General features: G+C 37.4%; 1 protein-coding gene and 1 pseudogene across 1 annotated transcript; both read right to left on the reverse strand.

Moving 5' to 3' along the window:
• Positions 1 to 8,538: 8,538 nt before the first annotated feature.
• On the reverse strand, positions 8,539 to 15,183 carry LOC149263678 (aspartic proteinase nepenthesin-2-like). Its single transcript, XM_089389709.1, has 2 exons — positions 15,011 to 15,183; positions 8,539 to 9,421 (listed from the first exon to the last, which is right to left on the reverse strand). Exons 1-2 carry the CDS (start codon positions 15,181 to 15,183, stop codon positions 8,539 to 8,541), a joined length of 1,056 nt encoding a protein of 351 aa, XP_089245835.1.
• Positions 15,184 to 21,340: 6,157 nt separating this feature from the next.
• Positions 21,341 to 22,798, reverse strand: LOC149263679 (aspartic proteinase nepenthesin-2 pseudogene; annotated as a pseudogene).
• Positions 22,799 to 24,187: the final 1,389 nt, after the last annotated feature.

Genomic DNA, 24,187 nt, shown 5'->3' on the forward strand with positions numbered 1-24,187 from the left:
AATACATCTCGTGGTGATCCTGAAAGACAAACTGATAAACAAGATCAACTTAAAATATATTGAATGAATCTAAAAATGCTTTGTAACATAACGCTCACAGTAGAGGTCTAGGTAGAGACGTGTTCCGGCGTCGTTAAACGTAGTGACTGTCGATCTCTACGAAGGTGGGTGATTCCTCCTGAGGGACGATAGCACTAATACGGACTTGTGCTCCCGCGTACCGTCGCGTATATTGGGAGACCCCTATAGGCATTTATCCTTTATCCTTAGGAAGCCGTGTCGGCCGCCCTACTGATCGCGATGCAGTGAACACAGCATTCACGAAGATCGACCACCCGTACCGTAAAACGTATTCTGTGGTTTCGCGAAAGGTTTGGTACACCCTCTGCCTAGATCTCCAGAGCAGTTTCTTTTGGCCTTTTTCAAACTCTATAACTGAAAAAGTCCAACCGAGCATTTGTCACTTCGGGCTCGTTAATACATCGAAGGCGACTAGAGTCATCTTTAGCTTTTTCTCGACTCTTAAAAACTGAAAAAGCAAGTTGTGTCTAAAAGCGTCGTTAACAATTTATTTTAAACGGAACAATCACCCTTTATTCCTACGTTGATCTTCGAAGTTAGTCTACCTTCATCACAAAGTTCTTGTAGAATCGCTAGGAAATCTTTTGGATAGACTAAATATGTCTGAACAACCGTCGACATCCAGGACTGTGTCATCCGACACAGCAGCGACAGAGCCTCCTGCTGCTACTCCAACGATGTTCGCTGGTATACCATCTGTCCCGGCAAATTGTCAACAACAAGCCGGAGTCCAATCAGGGACAACGACATGGTTAGTTCCTATTTCTTCATCCGGATTATCATCTGGTATTTCTTATGTTGAAACTCGCCAAATTGATCCATTTGGAGGTCAATCTGGGCAATCGATCCCCTTGAGTTCTGGATTGATACCATATGGGGGGCAGTATGCCCTTTCATTACCTCCTCCGGGAGGATGCCCATCCGTGAGTTCACAACAAAGTTCAGGTCAAACTGGAATTACATCCAGCGGTTGGGTACCAATACTGCCTCAACAACCAGGAGTTGTATACTCTATGCAACCAGTCCGCCCTGTGTCGAATGTTGCCACTATACCTGGTATGGTGATTGCGTCGCAAGTACAAGCGCTGCCTACTGTATGTCAACCCCAAGTTTCTCAGGTTGCCATACAACAGCCTCTTGTCTCGACATCTCAATCGCAACCTCAGGTCAGTGCCTCCTTATCTGGAGTGACTCAGGATCAAACAAGTACTGTGACTCCTCATCTTGGTCAATCATCTAGTATTGGGCATCAGCAAATGGTCCAACAACCAGAGCTGGTTAGAACTCAACAACTGCAATTCCAGCAATCATATCAAGGACCTGAGCAACAAGTCTTTGTAAGTGATGGGCAACCATACTATAATGGTTATACCCATCAACCTTGTCAAAGTTGCCAACATTATGCTGGTATGCAAAGACCCACTGCTCAGGCGATTCCATCTTATCCTGGATATGCTTCGCCTAACCTGAATCAACAGTTTCCCTTTGTAGCAACTCTAGAATTACCAGATCTAAACCGGCTGACGAATGATCCAATTGCTTATGCCCCTTGGTGGCCAGCGATTCCACACAAACTTCCATCAGACATTCCTAAATTTAATGGAAATCCAGGTGAAGACCCGTCGAATCACGTGATGACATTCCATCTATGGTGTTCATCAAACACCCTGAATGATGATTCGATAAGACTTCGCCTTTTTCAGAGGACGTTAATGGGTCCAGCGGCAAAATGGTATATTGAATTGCCTAGAGCTTCGTTCGACAACTTCAGTACCTTAGCTACAACCTTTTTAACCCATTTTCAATTACCGATAAGGTATGAAACGGGAACAGAACTCCTTACCAACTTCAAACAGACAACGGCCACTCATATATCTGATCATATACATGAATGGCGACATCGTCGTAGGATGGTAAAAACATATGTTCCCGATCAGCTATTAGCTGAATGGTTTATAAAGTCATTACTTCCGGCCATAACGGAAGATGTGGCCAAGGGGGGAGTCGTAACAGAAGAGCAAGTTATAGCTCGTGCGCAATATCTAGACTTGGTTTATACTCAGTCTGGCACGCTCTACGACAAAATACCTGACACCCCTAGACCGGAATTCTCAATTCCTCCTCCTCCTAAATCAAACAATGACTCTCACGCCGACGATGACGTAATTGGCAAGCACAAAATTAACAGTCAAAATGCAAATGAAAAACTTCTTGCCTCAGAAGTAAATGCCATGTCGACCGACAAGGGCAAACAACTGAAGCAACCACGGGGCAAGAAGAAAAAGACAGGAAGAAAAAGGAAACCCCCGGCAGGGTGTCATATATGCGATGAGGATCATTGGACGAAATATTGTCCACATATAGCTGAAGTTAAGAAACTCTTTAAGAGTTCAAAAACCCCAGCAGTATTGACTGATCCGTTTCCTAATCCAGGTCAAAATCTGGTTGCTAATCAAAATGCTTCAGGATCCCAAGTGCTTATGTTGTCTACCTCAAAGCAACAGAATAATGCTTTGACAAGGAATAAAGATTACGGGAATCCAAAGCTGTCGAACAACAAGGTTAATGAACGACCTAGTAGTTCAACAACAACTTTGACCGAAGTTGTGCCACCCATCATTCCTGAGCCAATGATAAAGTCGCCAAAGGGAGTAGTACACAAATCGACATTTAATCCTCGTGCCAAAGAAGCACAGAATTATAATATAGTAAAGGACCTGGCCCAATCGCCGTCCACTATGTCGACACTTGAGGTACCACAAAATTACCCCTCCCAAGAGCAAGCTTTATTATCAGCAAAAGGTGGGATTGGCCCAATGGATTCCAATCTTGTGGCCTTTGATCATAAAGGATATGACCCGCAATTACCAGCTCAACTAGCTTTCCTTATTCAAGTGAAAGCCCTCAACAAAACTGTTCATCGAACAATTATTGATGAGGGGGCATCTACATGTCTTATGTCGATGAGTTGCTGGAAAGATTTAGGCTCACCACCCTTGTCGAAATCGTCAACGACGTTAAAAGCATTTGATGGACGATCATACACTCCACACGGGATTTTGAGTAACTTGCAAGTAGAACTGGGGGGCAAAACAGTAGGAATTGATGTTGAAGTAATTGATGGAAACCTCGATTACAAAATCCTACTTGGAAGACCATGGATCTATGCCATGGCCGCAGTTGTGTCGACCTACTTCAGGAAGATTGCATTCCCCTTCCAAGGAGGAATTACAATCGTCGACCAACAAACTTTTCTCCACAATAGTTCACAAGTTACAGGAAGCATTCCAATGATCCATGGAAGGAATCATTTGCTCCAAAATATCGGAGTAGGTCTCCTAAAAGACCCTGCCTTAATGGGTACTTTCGCCCTACTGCCTCCAAGTAATCTGGCGGGAGTGGCCACGGTGGAAACCTACAAAATGAAATCTAATCCAATCTTCTGGTTGGATTCGGAAGATTCCTAAATATTTTGTCGACATGGATCATTCCCGAGGACGGTTCTTATCTTGTGTCAACCTCGTTAAAAAATGAAACAATCCCCTCTTCAAATCTCAAAAGTGAACCTTCATTCCAATCACCAAGTTGAATGCAATGAAGCTTGGGGGGCATGCACCTCGATTTGAAGACATTATGCTGGGGGCATGCAAACTTAATCGAGCAGTTTTAGCACATAGTTCATGCTCGTTAAAAAATAAACGCAAGATCCGAGCAGTTTTAGCGCATAGTTCATGCTCGTTAAAAAATAAACATAAGTTTATGAGCAGGCTTTCCTTTAGAGTTCAAGCTCATTCAGAAAAAATGAACCGGTAAATACCCTTCTGAGATCGTAAATTCATCAGCCATAAAAGCCTTGGTCGTGTTTGTGCACCGTCACCTCCACTGTTCATTTGGCCGATCATTCACCTCCATTTGTGTGTTTACCTCTTTTGAGAAACATCTGCGAAGAGTGATTTCACTTAGCCATCCTTGTGACACTGCCGTGATTGGAGAATTCCAACCTGTACCTGGAATCTGCTGCTATCCCTGTTTATCACTCGTTCCTCAAAAGACGAGTCTTCTTTGAGCTCTTTTCATCTGACTCGTAAAAAAAGTTTGCCGAGTTTTGGCCTTCCAGCTCGTTAAACGACCGGAAGAGCTATCCCTCCTCTAGATTTTAATCTTTTTTGGACCTGAGGGATTATTGCACAAAAAGATCGAGCGCTTGTCTTGTTCGACTCGTTAAAAGTACTGAACACTCATCCCTTCTGTATTATTTTATACTTTTTCGGACTTAAGGGATTAGATGACGAAAAAGGAATTTTGGAGTTAACTTTATGTACCTTTTCAGACTCTCTAAAAATGAAAAGGACCGAGTTTTCCTTGTCGTTAGACTCGTTAAAATGATTAAATAGCGACAAACTTGTCTTTAGACGAGAACGAGTTTCCCTATCGCTAAGCTCGTTAAATCATAGCGATGGGCTTGCCCGAAGGGCAGGTTATAGAACAAGCATATGTTATCCTCCTCAAGCTTGACAAAAATAAAGAGGTACTGGTCAGAAATGACTGGGGAAAAATTGGGAGAACATCAAAGCTTAATGGTAGCAAGTCACTCTTGAACATGACACTTTTCCTCCGTTCCACATCGGGTTGGGTTGTTTCATTCACCGGTCTCATCACCATGGTCTTCGCCAAACCATCCACATTTGGGGTAATGCTACCGATCCATCGCATCAGTGTCGTTATATGTTCAAGAGGGGTCATTCTGAAAGTGTCAACCGTGTCCCATCCACTGCCATACATTATCCTTCATCCATTCATGATCGCCACCCTGAATCATATATCACAGTTTGTTTTCACCTCCACTAAAATCATTAGCTCCGTTCCGTGTCATTGATGTGGGATTCATTAAGGCCCTCCTTTGACGGATCGCTTCTTGTCGACTTCAGCTCATTATCCAAGAAGTTGATCTAGGAACAACCCCATCAGTACTTTGAAGCTTGCATGCCTCAATGGCAAGTTTCTCACTTCCGGCGACAGGTATACATCAATGACCTTCGACCAGAAGATTTTGCGTGGCGTTCGACGCCAAGTCCTTTATTCATGCCACGTGAATTGTACTGCAGTACCTTGAGGGTCATTATCATTATCGGTGATTCCTCTCGCGCTTGTTAACGGTTTTCATCATTGACCGGTAATCAAGCGATGTCTTTCCATGTTCGACTTCAGCGAAATTCTCACATGGATTGACTTGTACTTAGAGTGAAGATCGAATGAGTTTGAAGACCCCGGATCTAGTTTCATCCATCCGGGCTGCGATACGTATTCAGGAAATATAAAAGCATTTGTCATGTACATCATTGCAGCAGATGATCATCCTACTCAAAGGATGATAATTCCAGCAGAGAATTATCGGTCTACCATCAGACGATCGTCTGTTCTATGTACCAAAATGTATTTATAAAGCTGAGCATGGGAATGCCCGCCTCAGCTAGATCATGAAAACAGAATGAAAAATAATGTATTGTATTGTATTGTATTACAGGGCGCCTCCTCAGCACTGGAATGAACTTCAGACCCTCTAGATAAAGCATTTCACCCGATAAACGGCCTCATACTTTAGGGGGCAACTGTTATAGACATTTTTGTGCCTCGTAACATGGAGCATGAAATGTCGATAATTACAGGGATCCTCAGTCCCTAAACATTTTGTTCTTACCCCTAGAAGAACAAGGTCAGCAAACCACAACACTTTCCATCAGTTATCCACCTGAAAACACTCAAAAACAGGCTATTTTTGGATCATGTCAGCTGCTCCACTGAGCATCTGCGCTGGAATGCAACTGCTCCTCCTTGTACCTGCGCTGAAAGTCAAATCCAATGAAGGCTACCTGCGCTGGGCGAGATTGGCCAAGTGGCACAGTCATTCTGCAAGGTGTCAACTGCCCAGGAAGCTTCCAAACTGACACTTGGTTCAAGAGATTCGCCATGTGATGAGTAAGAGGTACTTGATCTCCATGTGTAAGCAAGGATCTCTAAGTGGACTCAAGAACTGAATTTTAACTGAAGAGGGAAAGGACACAAGGCAGCTTTATGTCAGTCTCAAGCTGACTCATCCTTTCTTCTTCTCTCCTATATATAGAGCTCTTCTATGAGGTCTAGGGAGGCTGGAATTTTGTGCAAAGCAAGGAAGTGCTGTTGGTTTACAGTTAGAGCTATTGGGTGATTGCTTTTATAGAGGTGAAGAGGAGACTTCTTACTGCTGGGGAGGTGCTGCTGGATTGGAGCCATTGATGGTTGTAACCTTCTCAGAACCCTGTTACTTTTATCAATAAAGCTTTGAATGTTCTCCTATATACTTGTATTGCATTGATGTATTGTATTTACTTGTATATTTGATTCACTCTAATCCATGCATCAGTTATGAGTACATGTATCTTGTAGTTTTCTTCTCTCTGTTGTGCAGGATCTGTGTGTAGCTGGACCGGCAAAGGGAGCAAGGAGCTGGGAACAAGAGACAAAGAGAGAGGATAAGGATCGACAAAAGCGAAAGACACCGGTTGGTTAATCTTTTCTTCCTTCTCTCTGTACTTTCATAAAGGAAAACATTAAAGCTTTACTTTCAGTTGTTGCTAAAGACTGTCACCTTTAGAGTAGGGATAGGGTCATCCGAGTCGGATACTTTTCCCCACAACACTAAGGATAGTGTTAATCCCTATATATTAGCATGAGGAGGACAAAGGTCGTTAGCGCCGGTCTTGTAAACTGAGAAAAACATAAGATTTGGGGGAAATGGTCCAAAAGGGAATTGTTCTGTTCATGAAGAGGGACACAATGGGAGTTTCTTCATGAAGGGAAAGCATGTAGGGTTCACTATAGAGGTCCTCCAGGGTCAAGGAACGGGGAGAACAGATGCCTCCTAAAGCGTGAAGGCCGAACTACAGTGAGGGATGAAATGCTTTATGAATTAGTGTGGGGAACCAGAGTCTGTCGTCGGAAAACCTACAAGAAAGTAAAGACACATATACATAACTGAAAACTCTGTCAAAATGACACATGAATCGTGGTATGGATGCAGTGATCCAGAGAATGATCATGTAAATGGATCCAGGTATAGGTGCTTCCATTAGATAAAGAGGATCATATCGAAACCAAGGTATGGTTGCAACCATCCATTAATGAGAAGGATCACATATGAGAACTCATGGTATGGTCACAAGCATCCATCTGAAAGAGACACATATATCAACATAATCATATCACATCACTTTGCAAACTGGACTTTTGAGATCTAAGCCCAGGGTCTTGCGCTCTAACACAACCCAATCAAAGTACAAATTCTAGCATGTGAATAGATGTGTTGATCTCGAACATGCTAGAAAGTCGCTTGATTACCAATCAATGATGTAAACTATTAACGAGCGTGAGAGAAACCACCAATAATGATAATGGTCCTCAAGGTACTATCTGCACAATCCACGGAATGTGAATAGAGGAACTGAAGTCGAACACCTATGAAATCATTCGATCGAAATCTAATGATGTGAACTTGTCGTCGAGTGCAAAGAACTTGCCATTAGGGCATGCAAGCTCTAAGGTACTGGAATGGAGTCTCTTGGTCAACTTCTCGGATAATGAGTTGAAGTCGATAGGAGGCGACTGTGTCAAAGGAGGACCATAACATATCCCACATCATCGACATGAGACAAAGGGATGCACAATGATTTTGGATGATACAGAGAATCAGAGGTAAGTGTAACTACAGAAGGACAACTCTTGAACATATCAGTGACACAACTAGAAGTTTGATAGCTTTTGGATCCATAGGATCGGTGGTCATGACGACGTAGTGGAGATTAAATGAAAGGAAAAAATGAATGGCCCAACCCAGGAAGGTCAATGATACAAAGGAGGGTATCCCAACTCAACATGAAGCAGAAAGTGTCATGTTCAAGAGTGAGCTTCAGACACAACTGATTAGATTTCCAAATTTTCCCCCACCATTTCTAGCAGGTACCGCAATTAATTTTAATTGCAAGCTTAAAGGGGATAATATATGCTTGCATTGTAAGTTCATCCTTCTGAAGAATCCGACCTAGTATTTTTAATGAGCCCTAGGAAGGAGAAGCTCATGTTTGTCATGGTGATAAATCCAATTATATTTGGTAATAAAAATGTACCTCCATAAATTTTCCCTAAATCCTAATGAAGAAAACTATCCCAAAATTAAGAATACTCTTGCTTTAGGGGAGGAGCTATCTGAGACCAAATAACAAGATGATCCCCCAAATATTATTTCAATCCTTACAACATATAATTAAAGGTTATCTTATAGATTCTATTTAAGATAATTTTAGGGATTGGAGCTCACAAATTGGAATAAACATGAATAGCCTCCAACACTACTATTCAACCCATTGGAATCTAATGATGACACTAGAAGAATATTATATTTTCCTCTTTAGCCTTTCATCGCTTCTAGTCCTCTACTATGTAGTCATTTGGCTTAATTCCTCCCAACGAAAGATAATAGGAACTTGATGCTGCGCTGTTTTGAATAAAAGGAGTTGAACTGACAGCAGCCGCGCCCTTGAAAGTAGCAGTGTGACCTATAAACAAAGGGCTGCCTCGGGAAGGATAATCATTAAAAGACGTGAGGCAGTAAGCAAACTTATCACCTCCTACTGAACCAAGCTGTGTAATTAAAGATAAGTCACCTCGTCCGAAGCCTACCATTCCACCTGTTTGGCCGAAGTGGCCTTCATTGTTTACGCCGCAACCAAACTGAATCTCGTCGACTGACTCTGATGAAAAGGTAAACCTTTCAATTGAGAGGGTCCCTGTGCTGAAGGAGTCATCACCATACGCATACCTGTAATTACACAGATGATCAGCGTTGCAACCCATATTAGGTTTTGCCTGGCACTCAGAGCTATTGCATGGGACGGTCATGAAAGTGGAGGACTGGATAGGATCGTAGATTGGAGAGGTTTGATTATAGCAATAATCACAGGGCAAACACTGTGTCCATATCAAGTCACTGCCCGTGTCTAGAATTCCAGAATATGATAAAGGCGGCTCACCAATTCCTACCTCCATCAAAAATTCTCCACTTCCTGCACTTATCGGAGCTTGGATTCTTGCACTTTTATGAGCTAATTGAGCAGCAGCCTTTAGAACTACAGATTTATGCAGTGCTTGAACCCTTGCTTGACTGCGTTGCACTGCTCGCTTAACCCTTTCAGTGGACGTAATATTCCCTGGAAAGAATGGGGAAAGCCATGAGTCTCTATGCACCAGATCTATTCTCAACCCAACAGCGGGTTTCTGCTCAGGCACTGGAACCTTGCGCCCAAGCGGCCTGCATTGCATCAATGGTAATAGGGACAGCAATAACAACAAATGAATAAGGAGGGGTTTGCAGGGAGCACTGCAAGGAGATTGTGCAGCCATGCTTCGTGAATGGAAAACACGTACGTACGTTGAGGCGTAGCGAATGGTTTACTCTACCAGAGGAGAGGGGATGATTTCTCTGTCTGTCTATTGGACATAGAATTAGTTCTTTAAATAATGTGTGTTTGAACTCTACTCTATATTTGGAGATAGAAGTACATTCAAAAGTAATTTCTAATTTCGTTTGATCTCTAATTTTGGGGATCGAAGTCCAGTTAAAGTAATACATACTTTATTATTACAATTAGAAGTCGTTTCGTTTGCTCTCTAGTTTTGGAGATCCAAGTCTACTCCAATACATATATTTATTATTACAATTAATAAACCTTGATTAAAAACCGTGATAGTCTGCATTATATATATATATATATATATATATATATATATATATATATATATATATATATATTGCCTCATAGAATTCCTTAAACTCTAACCTATACGCATGCTACACACGCTTCTTCCATGTCTTTCTTGCCTCCCACCCACAGTGAGAAGAACTACACTTAACTCTGCTAGCGATATAATCTGTTTTATAAAATTTATGTTTAAAAACATTTCTTAGCTGCAGTTAAAATTCAGTACTTTAATATTTTGTTTTATTTAAAAATATTTTTATGTGAAAAAATATAATTAAAAAACATTGAGGCTGTATCTTTTGTTTATGTATATATAAAATATAATATAATATAATATAATATGGATATATATTCTATTTTATTAGAAACTTTTTATTAAAAGATATTTGTGAAATATTTTATTTTATTTTGTTGTTTTTTATTTTAATATTATAAAAGTTCAATTTTAATTTTTGTTATTTATTTTATAAGAAGAGAATGTGATTTACAAGAATGTGAGACTTTTTAAGTTTATTATTTTTTAGCATACTTAGAATATTAGCATCCACTTTCCTATTAGCCTAGTCAATCACAAGCTTGGAGTCACTAAGAACCTATAATTTTTTAACTTTGAGATGTCTATGTGTGTATCGAAGAGTCCAGAAGGTAGTGAATGTTTTTTTTTATGTTTGTTCTCATCCCAGGATGATATCACATAAGATAATGATGAATTTGGTTAGGAAATAAAACAATCCATACTCCACATTTTTTAGCATATCTATGGTTGACAACATCAAATAATTCCTAAGGAATCTGATTGTCTATATTTGGCATGATTGACAGAAAAGCTCTCTTTCTTTTATGGCTCTCAGCGAAATTCTTTACAAATATTTTCAGTAATCCCACTAGTAGCTTTGAGAGAAATTAGTTTTTCCTTGAAAATAAACTAATTGCGATCCCAACATATGTTCTAGATAAAAGTAATTATAAATTTTGGATAGCATTGAACTTACGAATTTGTTGCCCATTCTTGAACACATTCTTCTAAATTTCTTTTGTCCCAACTAATAGCAGAATGTTGAGAAAAGATACCAAGGAGGTGTTCCTAGTGCTTTATACCTAACCTAGGAAAAATTGTAAAGTGCACCCCTTGAAAGTAGAATCCTCCATCGGACGGTCTTTCCAATTCACAAGATATTCCAAGTATTCTTTCCGTCTGGTCTTCTTGGAAACACGTGTATCCAAAATCTATTCAGCCTCTAAACTCTTTGCTTTCCACGGGAATTTTCTTCAGGTTCTATTGTTCCTTTCCTTCATCCTGGTTAAGATTCCCATAAGCTTGATCCACATCACCAACTGTGTAGGGATACAAATCTACTACATTAAAAATAGGTGAAATGCCAATTCCTGGAGGTAACTCCAGCTCATAAGCATTTGATGAAAACTTGTAGAGGATCTTACAATGTCCTATCTTCTTCATTGTCAATTTGTTATATTATCCCCTTGGAAACCTGTCCTTTCTTAGGTGAGCTAGGACCACATCTCCCACTTCAAAGTTTACCTCTTTCCTATGTACATTTGCTTGTTGTTTGTAGCTTTTGCTTTTATCTTGTAATCTTTGTTTTAGTTGCTCATTCATCTCACTCACGGCTGTTGCAAAATCCTCTCCATTACCACTTCTGTGCTCAATATTTCCCAAGTCTCTTAGCTGACAAATTCCCCTCGGATGCATGTCGTGTAAGATCTGAAATGGGCTATTTCCTGTGCTCCTATTTGGTGAGTCATTAGATGCAACCTCAGCCTGGGCTAGCACATGATCCCATTGCTTTGGTCAGTCACCTACTAAACTCCTCAACAAAATACCCAAACTCCTATTTACAACCTTTGTTTGCCCATCAGACTGTGGATGATAGGATGAGCTAAAATTTAGCTTAGTGCCATGTTTATTCCACAAGGTCCTCCAAAAATTTCTGATGAATCTTGTGTCCCTATCAGATATTATACTTTTTGCCAAACCATGAAACCGAACAATATCATCAAAAAATAAATTAGCCACATGGGTGGCATCACTAGCTATTAAACACAGAATGAAATGAGCCATCTTAGTAAATCTATCCACAACTACAAGGATTGAATCATTACCTCATTGAGTTGTCGGTAAACCCAGAACAAATTTCATACTCACTAAATCCCAAGGTCTGTTTGGAATGGGTAATGACATGTATAGTCCAACATTCTGACTTCTCCCTTTCTCATGATGACATATTGTGCACTTACTCATGTACCTTTGTACGTCTACCTTCATCTTAGGCAAAAAATAGAAGTGACTCAACTTCCCAAGTGTTTTCTCAACACCAAAGTGTCCAACCAATCTGCCATTATGCTTTTCTTGGACCATGTTTTCCCTGAGCAACTGAGAATACATATTTGATTGTTCTTGAATGATAGCCCATCCTACAACATAAACTCTTTCCATGGACTGTTGTCCCTATTGGCTAGATTTTTACATGCTGCAAAAGCTTCTTTAAAATTAGCACCAATGTCATATAAGTCCTGCAAATAATCAAAGCCTAAAATTTGTTTTTGACTTTTCTGCATGATTAAGGATCTCTTACTGAAGGCATTGACAACCTTATTTTCCTTCCCACTAATGTGCTTCAAAACAAAAGTGAAATTTTGAAGGAACTCCGCCAACTTTACATGTTTATTGTTTAACTTATGTTGTTGCATAATGTATTGTAAGGAAAAATTATCCTATAACAAACTTGTTAGGCATCAAGTAATGTCTCCAATGCTTCAAATCTTGAACTACCACATAAAATTATTTATCATAGGAAGATTATTTATGTATTGACTCAATTAAATTCTCGCTGAAATATGTAATGTGATTATATTCTTTTCTCAATACAACTCCAATGGCTGTCCCACTAGCATCACATCTCACTTGAAAGGGATGATTGAAATCTGACAACTCCAACACCGACTTCTCAGTGATCTTCTTCTTCAATAGTTGACTTTTTTTTTTTGTTCTTAGTTGTTGTTGTTGTTGTTTAATAAAATAGTAGCCTATTCTTCTTGATGGTGTCAATGATAGGTGCATAAATGCCACTAAAATTCGTAATAAATTTTCGGTAGAAGCTGGCTAAGACATGAAAACTTCTCACCTCAAAAATATTCTTAGGTGAGAGCCAATTTCCAATTTCCTCTATCCTTTTCGGATCCATTTTCAAACCATCCTTAGAAATAAGAAAACCCAAGTATACAAGCTCACTCTTCATAAAAGCACACTTCTTCATGTTAATCAATAGATTTTCTTATTGCAAGCTCTCTAAAACATAATTCAAATGTCTTAAGTTCTCTTCTTTAGTTTGACTGAAAATTAAAATTTCATCCAAGTAAACAATGACAAACTTACCAATGAACTCCTTCAAGACTTGGTTCATCAGCTGCATAAAGGTACTGGGTGCATTTGACAAGCCAAATGGCATGACCATTCACTCGTACAAGCCTTCATTGGTGTTGAAAGTTGTCTTCCACTTGTCTCCTTCTTAGATGTGAATTTGATCATAACCATTTTTCAAGTCAATCTTTGAGAAGTAAGTTGCTCCACCCAAGCAATCCATCATATCATCCATCCATGGTAATGGAAACCTGTAACGAATGGTGATATTTTTTATTGCTCTAGAGTCAGTCCACATTCTCCATTCTCCACCCTTCTTTGGACTTAATACTATAGGTATGACACACAGACTCAAACTTTCTCTTATTAATCTTTTGTCCAACAATTCTTGGAATTGCTTCCTCACTTGCTCATTCTCTTTGGCTGTCATTTGATATGCAGCCTTGTTCGGAAGACTTGCTCCCAGTATCAAGTCTATGTGATGACTGATGCTTCTTTTGGGTGGCAACTCACTTGGAAATTCATCAACTACAATATCATGAAACTCATGCAACAACTCCTGAACTTCAATAGGTAAATCTACAATTTCAGTGTGTATAAGTACTACCTTTGGCTTGCAAATCACTGCATAGCTTACCTCTTCTTCTTCCATTTGTTGTAGAAATTCCTTTCGCCGAGGTAGCAGTTCTTTTGGGCTACTTGTTTCAGTTGTACCCTCCTCTTTCAATGGTACAAGAGTGTGCTTGATGCCATCATTTTCAAACTTATAACAATTGTTCTCTCCATCATGTGTCACCTTCCTATCAAACTGCCATGGGCGACCCAAAAGGATGTGACAAGCATCCGTTGGCATTACATCACATAACACCTTGTCTTTATACCTATGTATTTGAAAGTCAACTTCACTTTGTTCATGCACCAACAATTGGTGTCCTTTTTGCAACCACGATACCTTATAAGGTGTGGGGTGATTAATCTTTTTCAATCCCAATTTTTCCACCATTTCTTGGAAACTAGATTATTCGTACTTCCACTGTCAATCACCTTGAATTTGTAGCATTTTCCTTTTTCCTTACACATTGTCTTGAATAAGGATTTCATTTGGACTGGTTTAGTGGTCTCCTTTGCTGGTTTTAACAGGACTTTGTGCATCATCAACACCTCTCTAGTCTCTGGCACATTCTCTACCTCATGTACTTGTGCCTCTACTACTTCGGTTTGAGCTATGTATGCACCTCAATGTCCTGTATTTTCGTTCTCAGGACATTAAAAAGATCGGTGCCACAATTTATTACATTTATAACACCGGTAGATAGTCTCTCTACCTCTTCCTCTACCTCTACCTCTCTGGTAAGGCCTTCCTCTACCTCTCTTGTCCTGACGATGAACCACACTGGTTGGTTCGAAACACGTCGACAAATGATGTCTCATGTGATCTTCGCCGATTTTTTTTTTTTTGTAAACTTGATATGGATCACAGAAGCCTAAACTCTACTAAGGTCTTCCTCCTCTGTTTCCACTTTCTTTCTCTGACTTCCCTTACTGATTTGAGTTGCCTTCACCATTCTTTTGCACAAGAAACTTTCCTCTTCCATTTGTCTGTGCTTTCCCTTTGGAAAAACCACATCCTCTGCTAGATATTTGCTTCCTAGCTATCTTTTCTTCAACCTTCAAAGCACATTGGTATGCTTCCTCTATTGTCCTTGGAGAAATTATGATGATTTCATCTTGAATATCTAGCCTCAAAACATTGATATACCTTGTTGTCTTTTCCATGGTATCTTCTACATAGCCTGCTCTCAAATTCACCTTGTAAAAATCTTCAGTGTATTCTCTCATTGTCATTATCTTTTGTTTAATATTTTGCATTTGTTTGTAAAGAGTTAGCTGGTAATCCTTTGGCAAGAACTTACTCTTCATCTTTGCCACCATTCTATCCCAGTTCTTGATCAATGATTTGTCCTTCTTCCTTCTTTTAGCTTGTACACTGTCCCACTATAGTGCAACATGGCCTTTCAACCTTGTCATAGAAAACATGACTCTCTTATCCTCGTCAATTTCCTCGTACTCAAAAATACTTTTTCATCTCATTGATATAAACTAGTAGATTCTCATATTTCAAGCTGCCATCGTAAATAGAGATTTCAAGCTTTGGCCTTGAACTTGAGCCCAATACTACTCTCAACAACTTAATCTCAGCAGCTTCTTCAACATGTGGTAATCCTTCTTCAAGTTCCTCTTCGGCCTCACTAACATCTCCACCTTCAGGATCCCGTTGTCTCCCTACTTCCATGGCTCCTAACCGAACTTGCAACCTCCTTATCTCTTCTAGGAGGTCTGCGTTACCCACGAATCTGCATCCATGACCTCGTACCCTTCCTGCTCCCCTATTCATCTCTATATACTATAGATACCAATAATGTTAAGGCTTTGATACCACAAATTGATGGCCCACAAATTGATGGTTGCTATCTTAGTAGCTTACAATGCTGTTACAGGAGGAACAACAAATCATTGCTCTCACAGTAAACTACAGTGTTGTTAAAGGAGGAACAACAAATCATTGCTCTCACAGCAAACTATAGTGTTGTTACAGGAGGAACAACAAATCATTTCTCTCATAGAAAACTATAGTGTTGTTACAAGAGGAACAACAAATCATTGCTCTCATAGCAAACTACAGTGCTATTATAGGTGGAATAGCAAATCAATTTTTTATAGCCACGGAATCTAAAAAAACACAGTTTAAATATCCCTTCGTAACTCCCCAACCAGGGATCTTTTTGAAAAATCACTCACTAGTTACCAAATAGACCCTGCATTGGACAAAACCCAAATGCCAAAATTTTGAATTTCGTCTTCCTTTTATCAGAAATTGACCCGCAACTTTGATGATGGTTTTCCTTTACGAATTCTCTTTCTTCTATTGGCTTGATATAGAGTGCTATGTATTCTTGAATATGTAATGTAAGATGACTCTTTCCAATAAACAATCTTGGATGCAAAAGTACTGGATTAGAAGTTTAACTAAAATATGATTCGCCAGGCTCTCATTTAAATGTAAATAACATAGAAAATACAGTGCAGGAGTTCCTCATTCAACAAAAAAATTTAAAGGCCAAAAAAATTTCAATCTTCAAATATTAATATTATGGTTCACAAACCTCACAAACACATATGCAAATCATTGTCTCACACAAACATACGAATTTGATTTGTTGATACAAAAAACCACTGGTCTAAGAAATATTATTCAATTAATTTCAATCTCACACCAAAACTTCCAACACCCAAAAATGTTTCTCCTCTCTCCTCAAAAACTAAAAACAATTGTCCAAGAAATGAGTTCATGGATGTGAACCAATTTCTCTTATCCCTAACTACCTACTAGCTATAAAGTCATTTCTTTTAACTAGATGTTCCTAACTAAGCTTAACTAAATATGAACAACTTTTCACAAATAAACTTTAAATTTCTAGCCTTGACATGTGATCAATCCATCACATTATTAGGCTCTTGATCTAACTTTAATAAATTATCATTTTTATGTGCTTAGCCTAATGCACCTGCATATAACACAGTGAATAGGTGAAACCAGATTATATGATTATCCTTAGGGAGTTCATAGAGCATCAATATCCACAAAAAACAGAGTTGAATCATGGGTGGAGACCATAATTGACACAAAATCATCATTTTACTCAGTTGATCACAGGAAGTTTCACATAAAAACTAGACACATGTTAGAAACCATATATATGTTATATAGTTTTTGAGCGTCCAAGCAGAAAAGATCCTCAATGAACAAAAACTAGGAGGCATTCCTACCAATTTTCAAAGTGATATCTTTCAAATAAAACCTAGCTCCAACTATATTGAATTTTGAATCAATTTGAATATTTGACACATTCAATGTGTGGTTGACATTTAGTTTGTATCAAATTTATCTCTAAATGTATTGATATTATCACTTAATTTAAAAAGCTAAGAGATGGTGAGAATTTTGTGTTCTTACTCCTTATAGGACCAAATATTATGACCAAATCTAATATTTGACTATCTACATCTCATTTTGAATGCAACACTTTTGAATGCAAAGTGTTGGATAAAGTTCCATGATCAATGTCCTTCCACGGATAAAGATCGTAGGAATACATGTGTTTATTGGTCTCGGTGTAATTAATAATTGCCTATGGAATATATATTTTTTTTTTTATGGTTTATACTCACAAATACGGATCCTCTACCCATTTTACATTATCAATTATAGAAAAATAACACTTGGGAACAAGAATTCTTATCAAGAGTTGCAAGACAAGTGCTCCAAGATTTTTTTTTCCATGAATAATAAGGTCTTATATAATCGTTTCACATTTTTTTTATTCTTGCAATGATTCTTCAAATTGATTTAATAACGGATTACTATATGGATATTATGTCTATTGGAGCTCTCAAAGAATGTGCTCGGCTGTGAATTGACCTTTGACTGAGAATTTCCATGGACAAATAATCAAAGATGATTAATTTTCTAGTTATATATATGGTTAATGGGAAAACAAGTGGGATCTTTAGCTAGTCATGAAGAAGTTGAAAGTTTTATACAAGTTGAAAGTTTTATAATGATGTATGGATGCATTATGCGGAGAGCCACTAAGGAGTGAGTGAAAATTGATGCCAATACTACCAATAATACAAGTTCCTTTGTCATTCAATTCCATTCTATGAAGATGGAAATGGTTAAGGGCAAGTGCATATTAAATAAAACATGCTTTCACCAAAACAAGAAAAACAAGAATGGACAATCGAGATCGCAAAGATATGCCAATCTCAGGTAGAGAATTTATTTAAAAGGTAGTCATGTACAACTTTTCCTCTCTCCAATCTTAAAGTATCTTTTTAACACGATAATTATGCCTTTGTGATAACTATTATGATAAAGTGGGGTTACTCATGAAAGCAAGCATCATTTGGTACCCTAAAAAAGGGAGTTTATTTTATAGGTTGCATCAACCTATTGATTTATAGTTTGGATTATTTAAACTAAAATTCATGAAAACTACAAAGATGGAGGAAATAACCCATGCTCATAACCAGTATTTAAATAGAGAGATTACTTTGCAGATGTACCATGAAAAAACAAAATTCTTGCTATAATTTTCAATTTCATATGCACTAAAGCAAAATAAATCATGCTCTCTAGGGAAAAGCAGTAAACAACAGAAATATTATAGCCATACATACATGCTGCAAAGATGGATGAAATCGTAAATATGTATTTTATAGGTCCATAGTAGGGATGTTTACATAATGTCTTGAGGTCCATGAAACTCCACATTGAATTTGTGCATTCCTCTATTCAACATCTCCACTTTATAGTCACTCGCCATCCTACAAGAAGAATCAAGGACAAAATAATCCCAACATAAAAATAGGTTTGTATTTGTTGGTTCAATCAATAAGAATCCAATAAAAAATGGAAAGAGGAGCTTGGGAAAAATAACAGTTAATGATTGCAAAAGTCTTCAATGGGTACTTGGTCAACAAGTGTAGAACTACATTGCATTTAAATTCAGTCAATAGGGCTATAATGCACAATGAAAAGAGAAGAAGATAAAAGCAATTACAAAAAGATTCCTGTGAGGAATCCAAAATATTATGCAATTATCAAATAACTTATCTTTTCATAGCAATGACTTTTTTAATACTATTTTTAGGGAAATGTGTACCACATTTTATTGCAATACAATACAAATGTACATGATGAATGATACATCATCGAACCAAAAGAAGGTCACATGCCCTCCCCATCCCTACATCAGCAAGGAGACCTAGAATGTCTGCTTTGGATTTCAAACATTTGACCTTTCTTTCCTCGATTTTTCTCCCATATCACCTATGAAGCCAAAAAGGAGAGTGAAATAAATATAACTACGGTTCCATGGAAATGCAGAAAAATATAAATAATCATAAATAGATTTCATGATGATAGATCCATACATTCTGGGGATTCATTTCTATCTGCAAATACCAAATAGATTATCCTTTGAAAATTTAAAAGGGTTAATCCACAAGGACTACTTTTCAGAAACATGGAACCATTAGTAATGATGTCACTATGGGTCTTCTTTAACGAATGATAAGCTTCCATTGGTTCAAAAATGATTGGGTAATGCACTTTGTCTTATTGAGCAATCCATAATGGTCTCTATGACAAAAAAATACGAAAAAAGGGGATATAAGGAAATATTTGGACATACAACTTCATCACATCCACTTCCCTTATTTTTCATAGAGAATCCATTCCCTACACCCAAAGAAAGCTTATTACCCCAAGTGATAAAACCCCAAAACAAATCCAACCATCTAAGATCTAACTGCGATTATAGCTACAACATACCCTCCAGGTAGATATCTAAAGGACCAACCTACCACACAAGTCAAAAAAAATTGTTGAATACCAAAATCATATTGAATACCTACAATAGTGGAAGAGAAATTGGGACTAAATCCATATAAAAAACAAATAGATTGGCTCCTCAAAGTAGCATATGGGTAATAATGTAAAAATGAGATTTTAGATTGAGTAGGCATGTGATTGAGAACCTAGGATCGGAGATTGATAAAACAATTTCTCCAAAGGTGAAAATCATTGCTTTATGGGGCATCCTTTTCTCTCCAAAATGGTTCAATATCAACAATTTATAAGTATTTGGTGACTCTAAGTGCATCATTGATTGGGTTGGACTCTCTGGATTCCACTTGCCACTCTTAACAAATTGGATGAAGTGCATTCATTTAGTGGGATTTACTTTTAGAAAATCACATACAGCTACATCATAGACATGCTTTCAGAAAGAGTAGGGAAAACTCAAGGTGTCATTTATTATGCTACATACAAAAATGATTCAAGGATTGACACAGGCCATATTTCCATAACTTAATCCCTGCTATGATCCACTGATCAAGTACTCAAATTCTGATACATTTTAACAGTCATTACAGACTGTTTTTGAAATTGTTAGACATAAGTAATAGGTTTTCTAAAAGTTTTGTTATTTTTTTTTTAAGGAATACCGTACCTGTTATATTTTAATACAAAATCATGATATAATTCTCAGCAAAATGTAAAACAGATTTTAATTCGAAATAATAATAAAAATTTGTATAACTAGTACTCTCTTTTCTTTTTTTATATATATAAAAGTTAACGTTTTTTTCTCTTTAAAAAAAACAAACAAATAAACATATAAAAAAATATCAATTTGGGCCTATGGTAAATATGCGTCCAAAGAATGAATTCGAAGACGACAATCCTAGAAATGAATTCGTTTCTATTGTTGCAATCTCCATCAACTGTCAGGCCTTTGTAGAATTTATAAGAAAGCAGTCTTGGCCACTGTATTTTGTTCTAGGGAAATCTGTTACAGGTTTCGGGTCAACTTCAATATATAGGAAACATTTTTGCAACACACCTTCACTGAATCTAATCGTGGAAAGAGGAAACAAGTGGGAATTTACGAAATATGAACACAGGAACTGTACAAAAACTGTGAATTAACTAAATATGGACGGAGGAACTGTACAAAGTTTTGCATACCACTGCAAAACTAAGGTAAAATAAGAACCACAAGAATACTTAGTAAAATATGTACATTGCACTGAATAGCTTTCCTAATAACTTTGCCCATTTTTATTATTATTAAAAAGTGCCATGTTCATTCGTTGTTTCTTCTTACAAAATTGATGTCAATTGGGTAACATACTTTTTCCTTTCATGAGATTATCAATATTCCAGACACAGTCCAGGGTTCAATGAAATCGAAATCAGAGAAAGAACAACCTTGTTTACATGTATTGCATATAGTCTTGAAAAAAACTGTTTACATGTATTGCATATGGTCTTGAAAAAAGTGTTTACATATATTGCTTATAATCTACCTGCAGAAAGGAAACAAACTATAGGAGAAGACTCAAATTTGTATGACAAGTTTTTTTGGATCAAACAGTAGCAGGAACAGAGTTTGATCATCCAAAAAATATTCAAGTGTATAATGTAAAGGAGAAAAGACATGATATCCATGTGCTTTGCTTACAAGGCATCACAAACTGTGGGTGCAAAAGACAGCGTGTTGTTGGCATTGTCATAGAGAATATGGTAGTTCTGCTGTTGATAATTGCCTAATACCGACATGTCTGAACTGGGTAACATTGCCAGGCACATAATGCCACCACTACTATCAGCGTACATGTAGCTTTGTGGCGGCAAATTATAATCGGCTCCCATGAAGTGGAAAGTTATAGTCGGAAAATTTGAAAGGGAAGAGGCGGCATGAGATTGCTGGCTGTAACAGAGGTCCAGTCCGACTCGCGACCCATCGGCTCGTGAGAGATTCATGGAAGAAATCAAGGCTTTCTTCAAAACATGATACGCATCTTCATACAAATATGTGAGAGTGGTTCCAGAGTCTATCATAAATCCGCCACTACCATCTTCTTGAATATCAAAAGTAGCAGCAGGGATATCCAATAATAATGCACCTCCAACGCTAATTCCTCCCAACGAAAGGTAATAGAAACTTGATTGCGCTCTGTTTTGAACAAAAGGAGTTGAACTGACAGCGGTAGCTGTGGCATTCAAGGTAGCATTGTCACCTATAAACAAAGGGCTGACTTTGGAAGGAGAATCGGTAAAAGGCATGAGACAGTAAGAAAACTTATTAGCACCTAATGAATTACCAAGCTGTGAAATTAAAGATAATGAACCTCGTCCCAACCCGATTATTCCACCTCCTAGTCCCGAGTCCCCGTCATTGTCTTGGCCGCACCCAAATACAATCTGCTGAACAATTGACTGAGAACCAGGAAAGGTAAATGTCTCGTATGAAAGGATCCCTGCGCTGGAGGAGCGATCAGCATACTCATACAAGTAATGGCACTGTTCATGAGCACAAAAAAAGTCCACGTTTGGCTGGCACTCAGAGCTTTCGCATGTGATGGCCTTGTAAGTGGAGGAGGCGGAAGGATCATAGATTGGGTAGGATTGATTATAGCAAGAATTGCAGGACAAGCACTGTGTCCATATCAAGTCACTGCCTGTGTCTACAATTCCAACATATGGTAAAGATGGCTCACCAATTCCTACCGTCATAAAAAATTCTCCACGTCCTCTACTTGTTGGAGCTTCCATTTGTTTAGTTTTATGAGCAAATCGACCAGCGCTTTTTGGAACTATGGATCTATGCAGCGTTCCAATCCTTTCTTGACTGCGGCCCACTGCTTGCTTAAGCCGTTCAGTGGATGTAATATTTTCTGGAAAGAATGGAGAAAGCTGTGAATCTCTATGCACAAGATCTATTCTCAACCCAACATGCTCAGCACGTTTATGCAGCTCAGGCCTTGAAATCTTGGGTGTATGCAGCTCAGACCGCCTTGAAACCTTGGAATATGTAAGCGGCCTGCATTGCATCAAATTAGGTAACATGAAAAACAATAACAAACAAATAAAGAATTTGCAGCGAGCACTGGAAGGAGATGATTGTGGAGCCATGCTTCGTCTACGTCTACAGCTGCAACAACAGAGTGAACGTAAAACACGTTGAGACGTAGCCAAATAATGTATGAATGGTGTAGTCTACCAGAGGGGATGCGCTGCACTTTCTCTATCTATTCTATTAGGGATACAAGGTCCCCAAGTCCCTTTAAGTAAGGTGCTTTACACTCTATTCTTGGTGATAGAAGGCCCTTTCGACTTTCGAGTAATAAATATTTCTATAATTACAACTGATTTTGCATGCTCTCTGATTTTGTAGATCGAAATCGATTTACAGTAAAACAAACTTTTTAGCACTGAAGTGATGTGGAAGAGAAAGCTTTAAATTTTATTTTTAATTTTCCTAAATTTTATTACAGACACAAAGGGCAAACGGGACATGCATTATTTACAGTTCTAAAGAGGTTTTCTAAAAATAATATAATTTTTTAGCATGTTTGAATGCTAAATATATTTTTTCCTTATTTACCGCTTTAAAGAGATTTAAAATACATTTTTTACTGGAGAAAATAGTGAATATATTAATTCTCTGTTTTACTACCAGATAAATATTAGTATCTTAATTTATTCGTATAATATTTTATTTTTTGTTACCGTTATTTGTTATTAAAAAAAAGAGTGACAGTGAAACTCCCGTAACTCTAATATTTTTTTTTTTTTTTGTTATCGTTCATCTCAAATAAATTTTTTTTTTCGGTGTTTGGGTTCAATTTTATTTTTTTAATCGTTCAACTCTCACAAAAAAATTGTTATCGTTCAGTTCCAATATTATTTTATATTTTTTTGGTTATCATTTAGACCACTATTTTATTTTATGTTACCTTAAAAAAGTGACAGTAAGACCACTGTAACTATAATATTAATTTTTTTAATTGTTTATTTCTAATATTTTTTCTATTTTGTTATAGTTCATCTCTAATTTTTTTTTTTATTATTATCGTTAAGCTCTTATTTTTTCTTTCCGTTTAGCATTAATATATTTTTTTTGTTATCATTTAGACCGGTGTAGGTCTAAATACCAAATAACATATATAGATGGCCGGTGAAGTTCTTAATAGCCATCTATATATTGAAATTTTTAATATTATTTTAAATTTAATAGGGATAAAAATGCTTTCAAATATTAAATTAAAATGTATTAATTATACAATATTTTTAATATAATAATCTCACAATTTGTTATTTTAATTCAATTCAATTTTATATAATAATCTCAATTTAAATATGTATTTATTTTTTAATTATCAAAAGTATTTCAAACAAATATGTTTTAAATATGTATTTATTTCTTAATTATCAAAAGTATTTAATACAAATATGTATTTCATATAATTGTTTAAAAAATATGCGTTCCATATAATTAGTTAAACAAACCATTGTTAGGAT

This window comes from Pinus tabuliformis, chromosome 6 (assembly GCF_031772625.1).
Source record: "Pinus tabuliformis cultivar Carrire ecotype Pingquan chromosome 6, CPIR1, whole genome shotgun sequence".
NCBI classification, from domain to species: Eukaryota; Viridiplantae; Streptophyta; class Pinopsida; order Pinales; family Pinaceae; genus Pinus; species Pinus tabuliformis.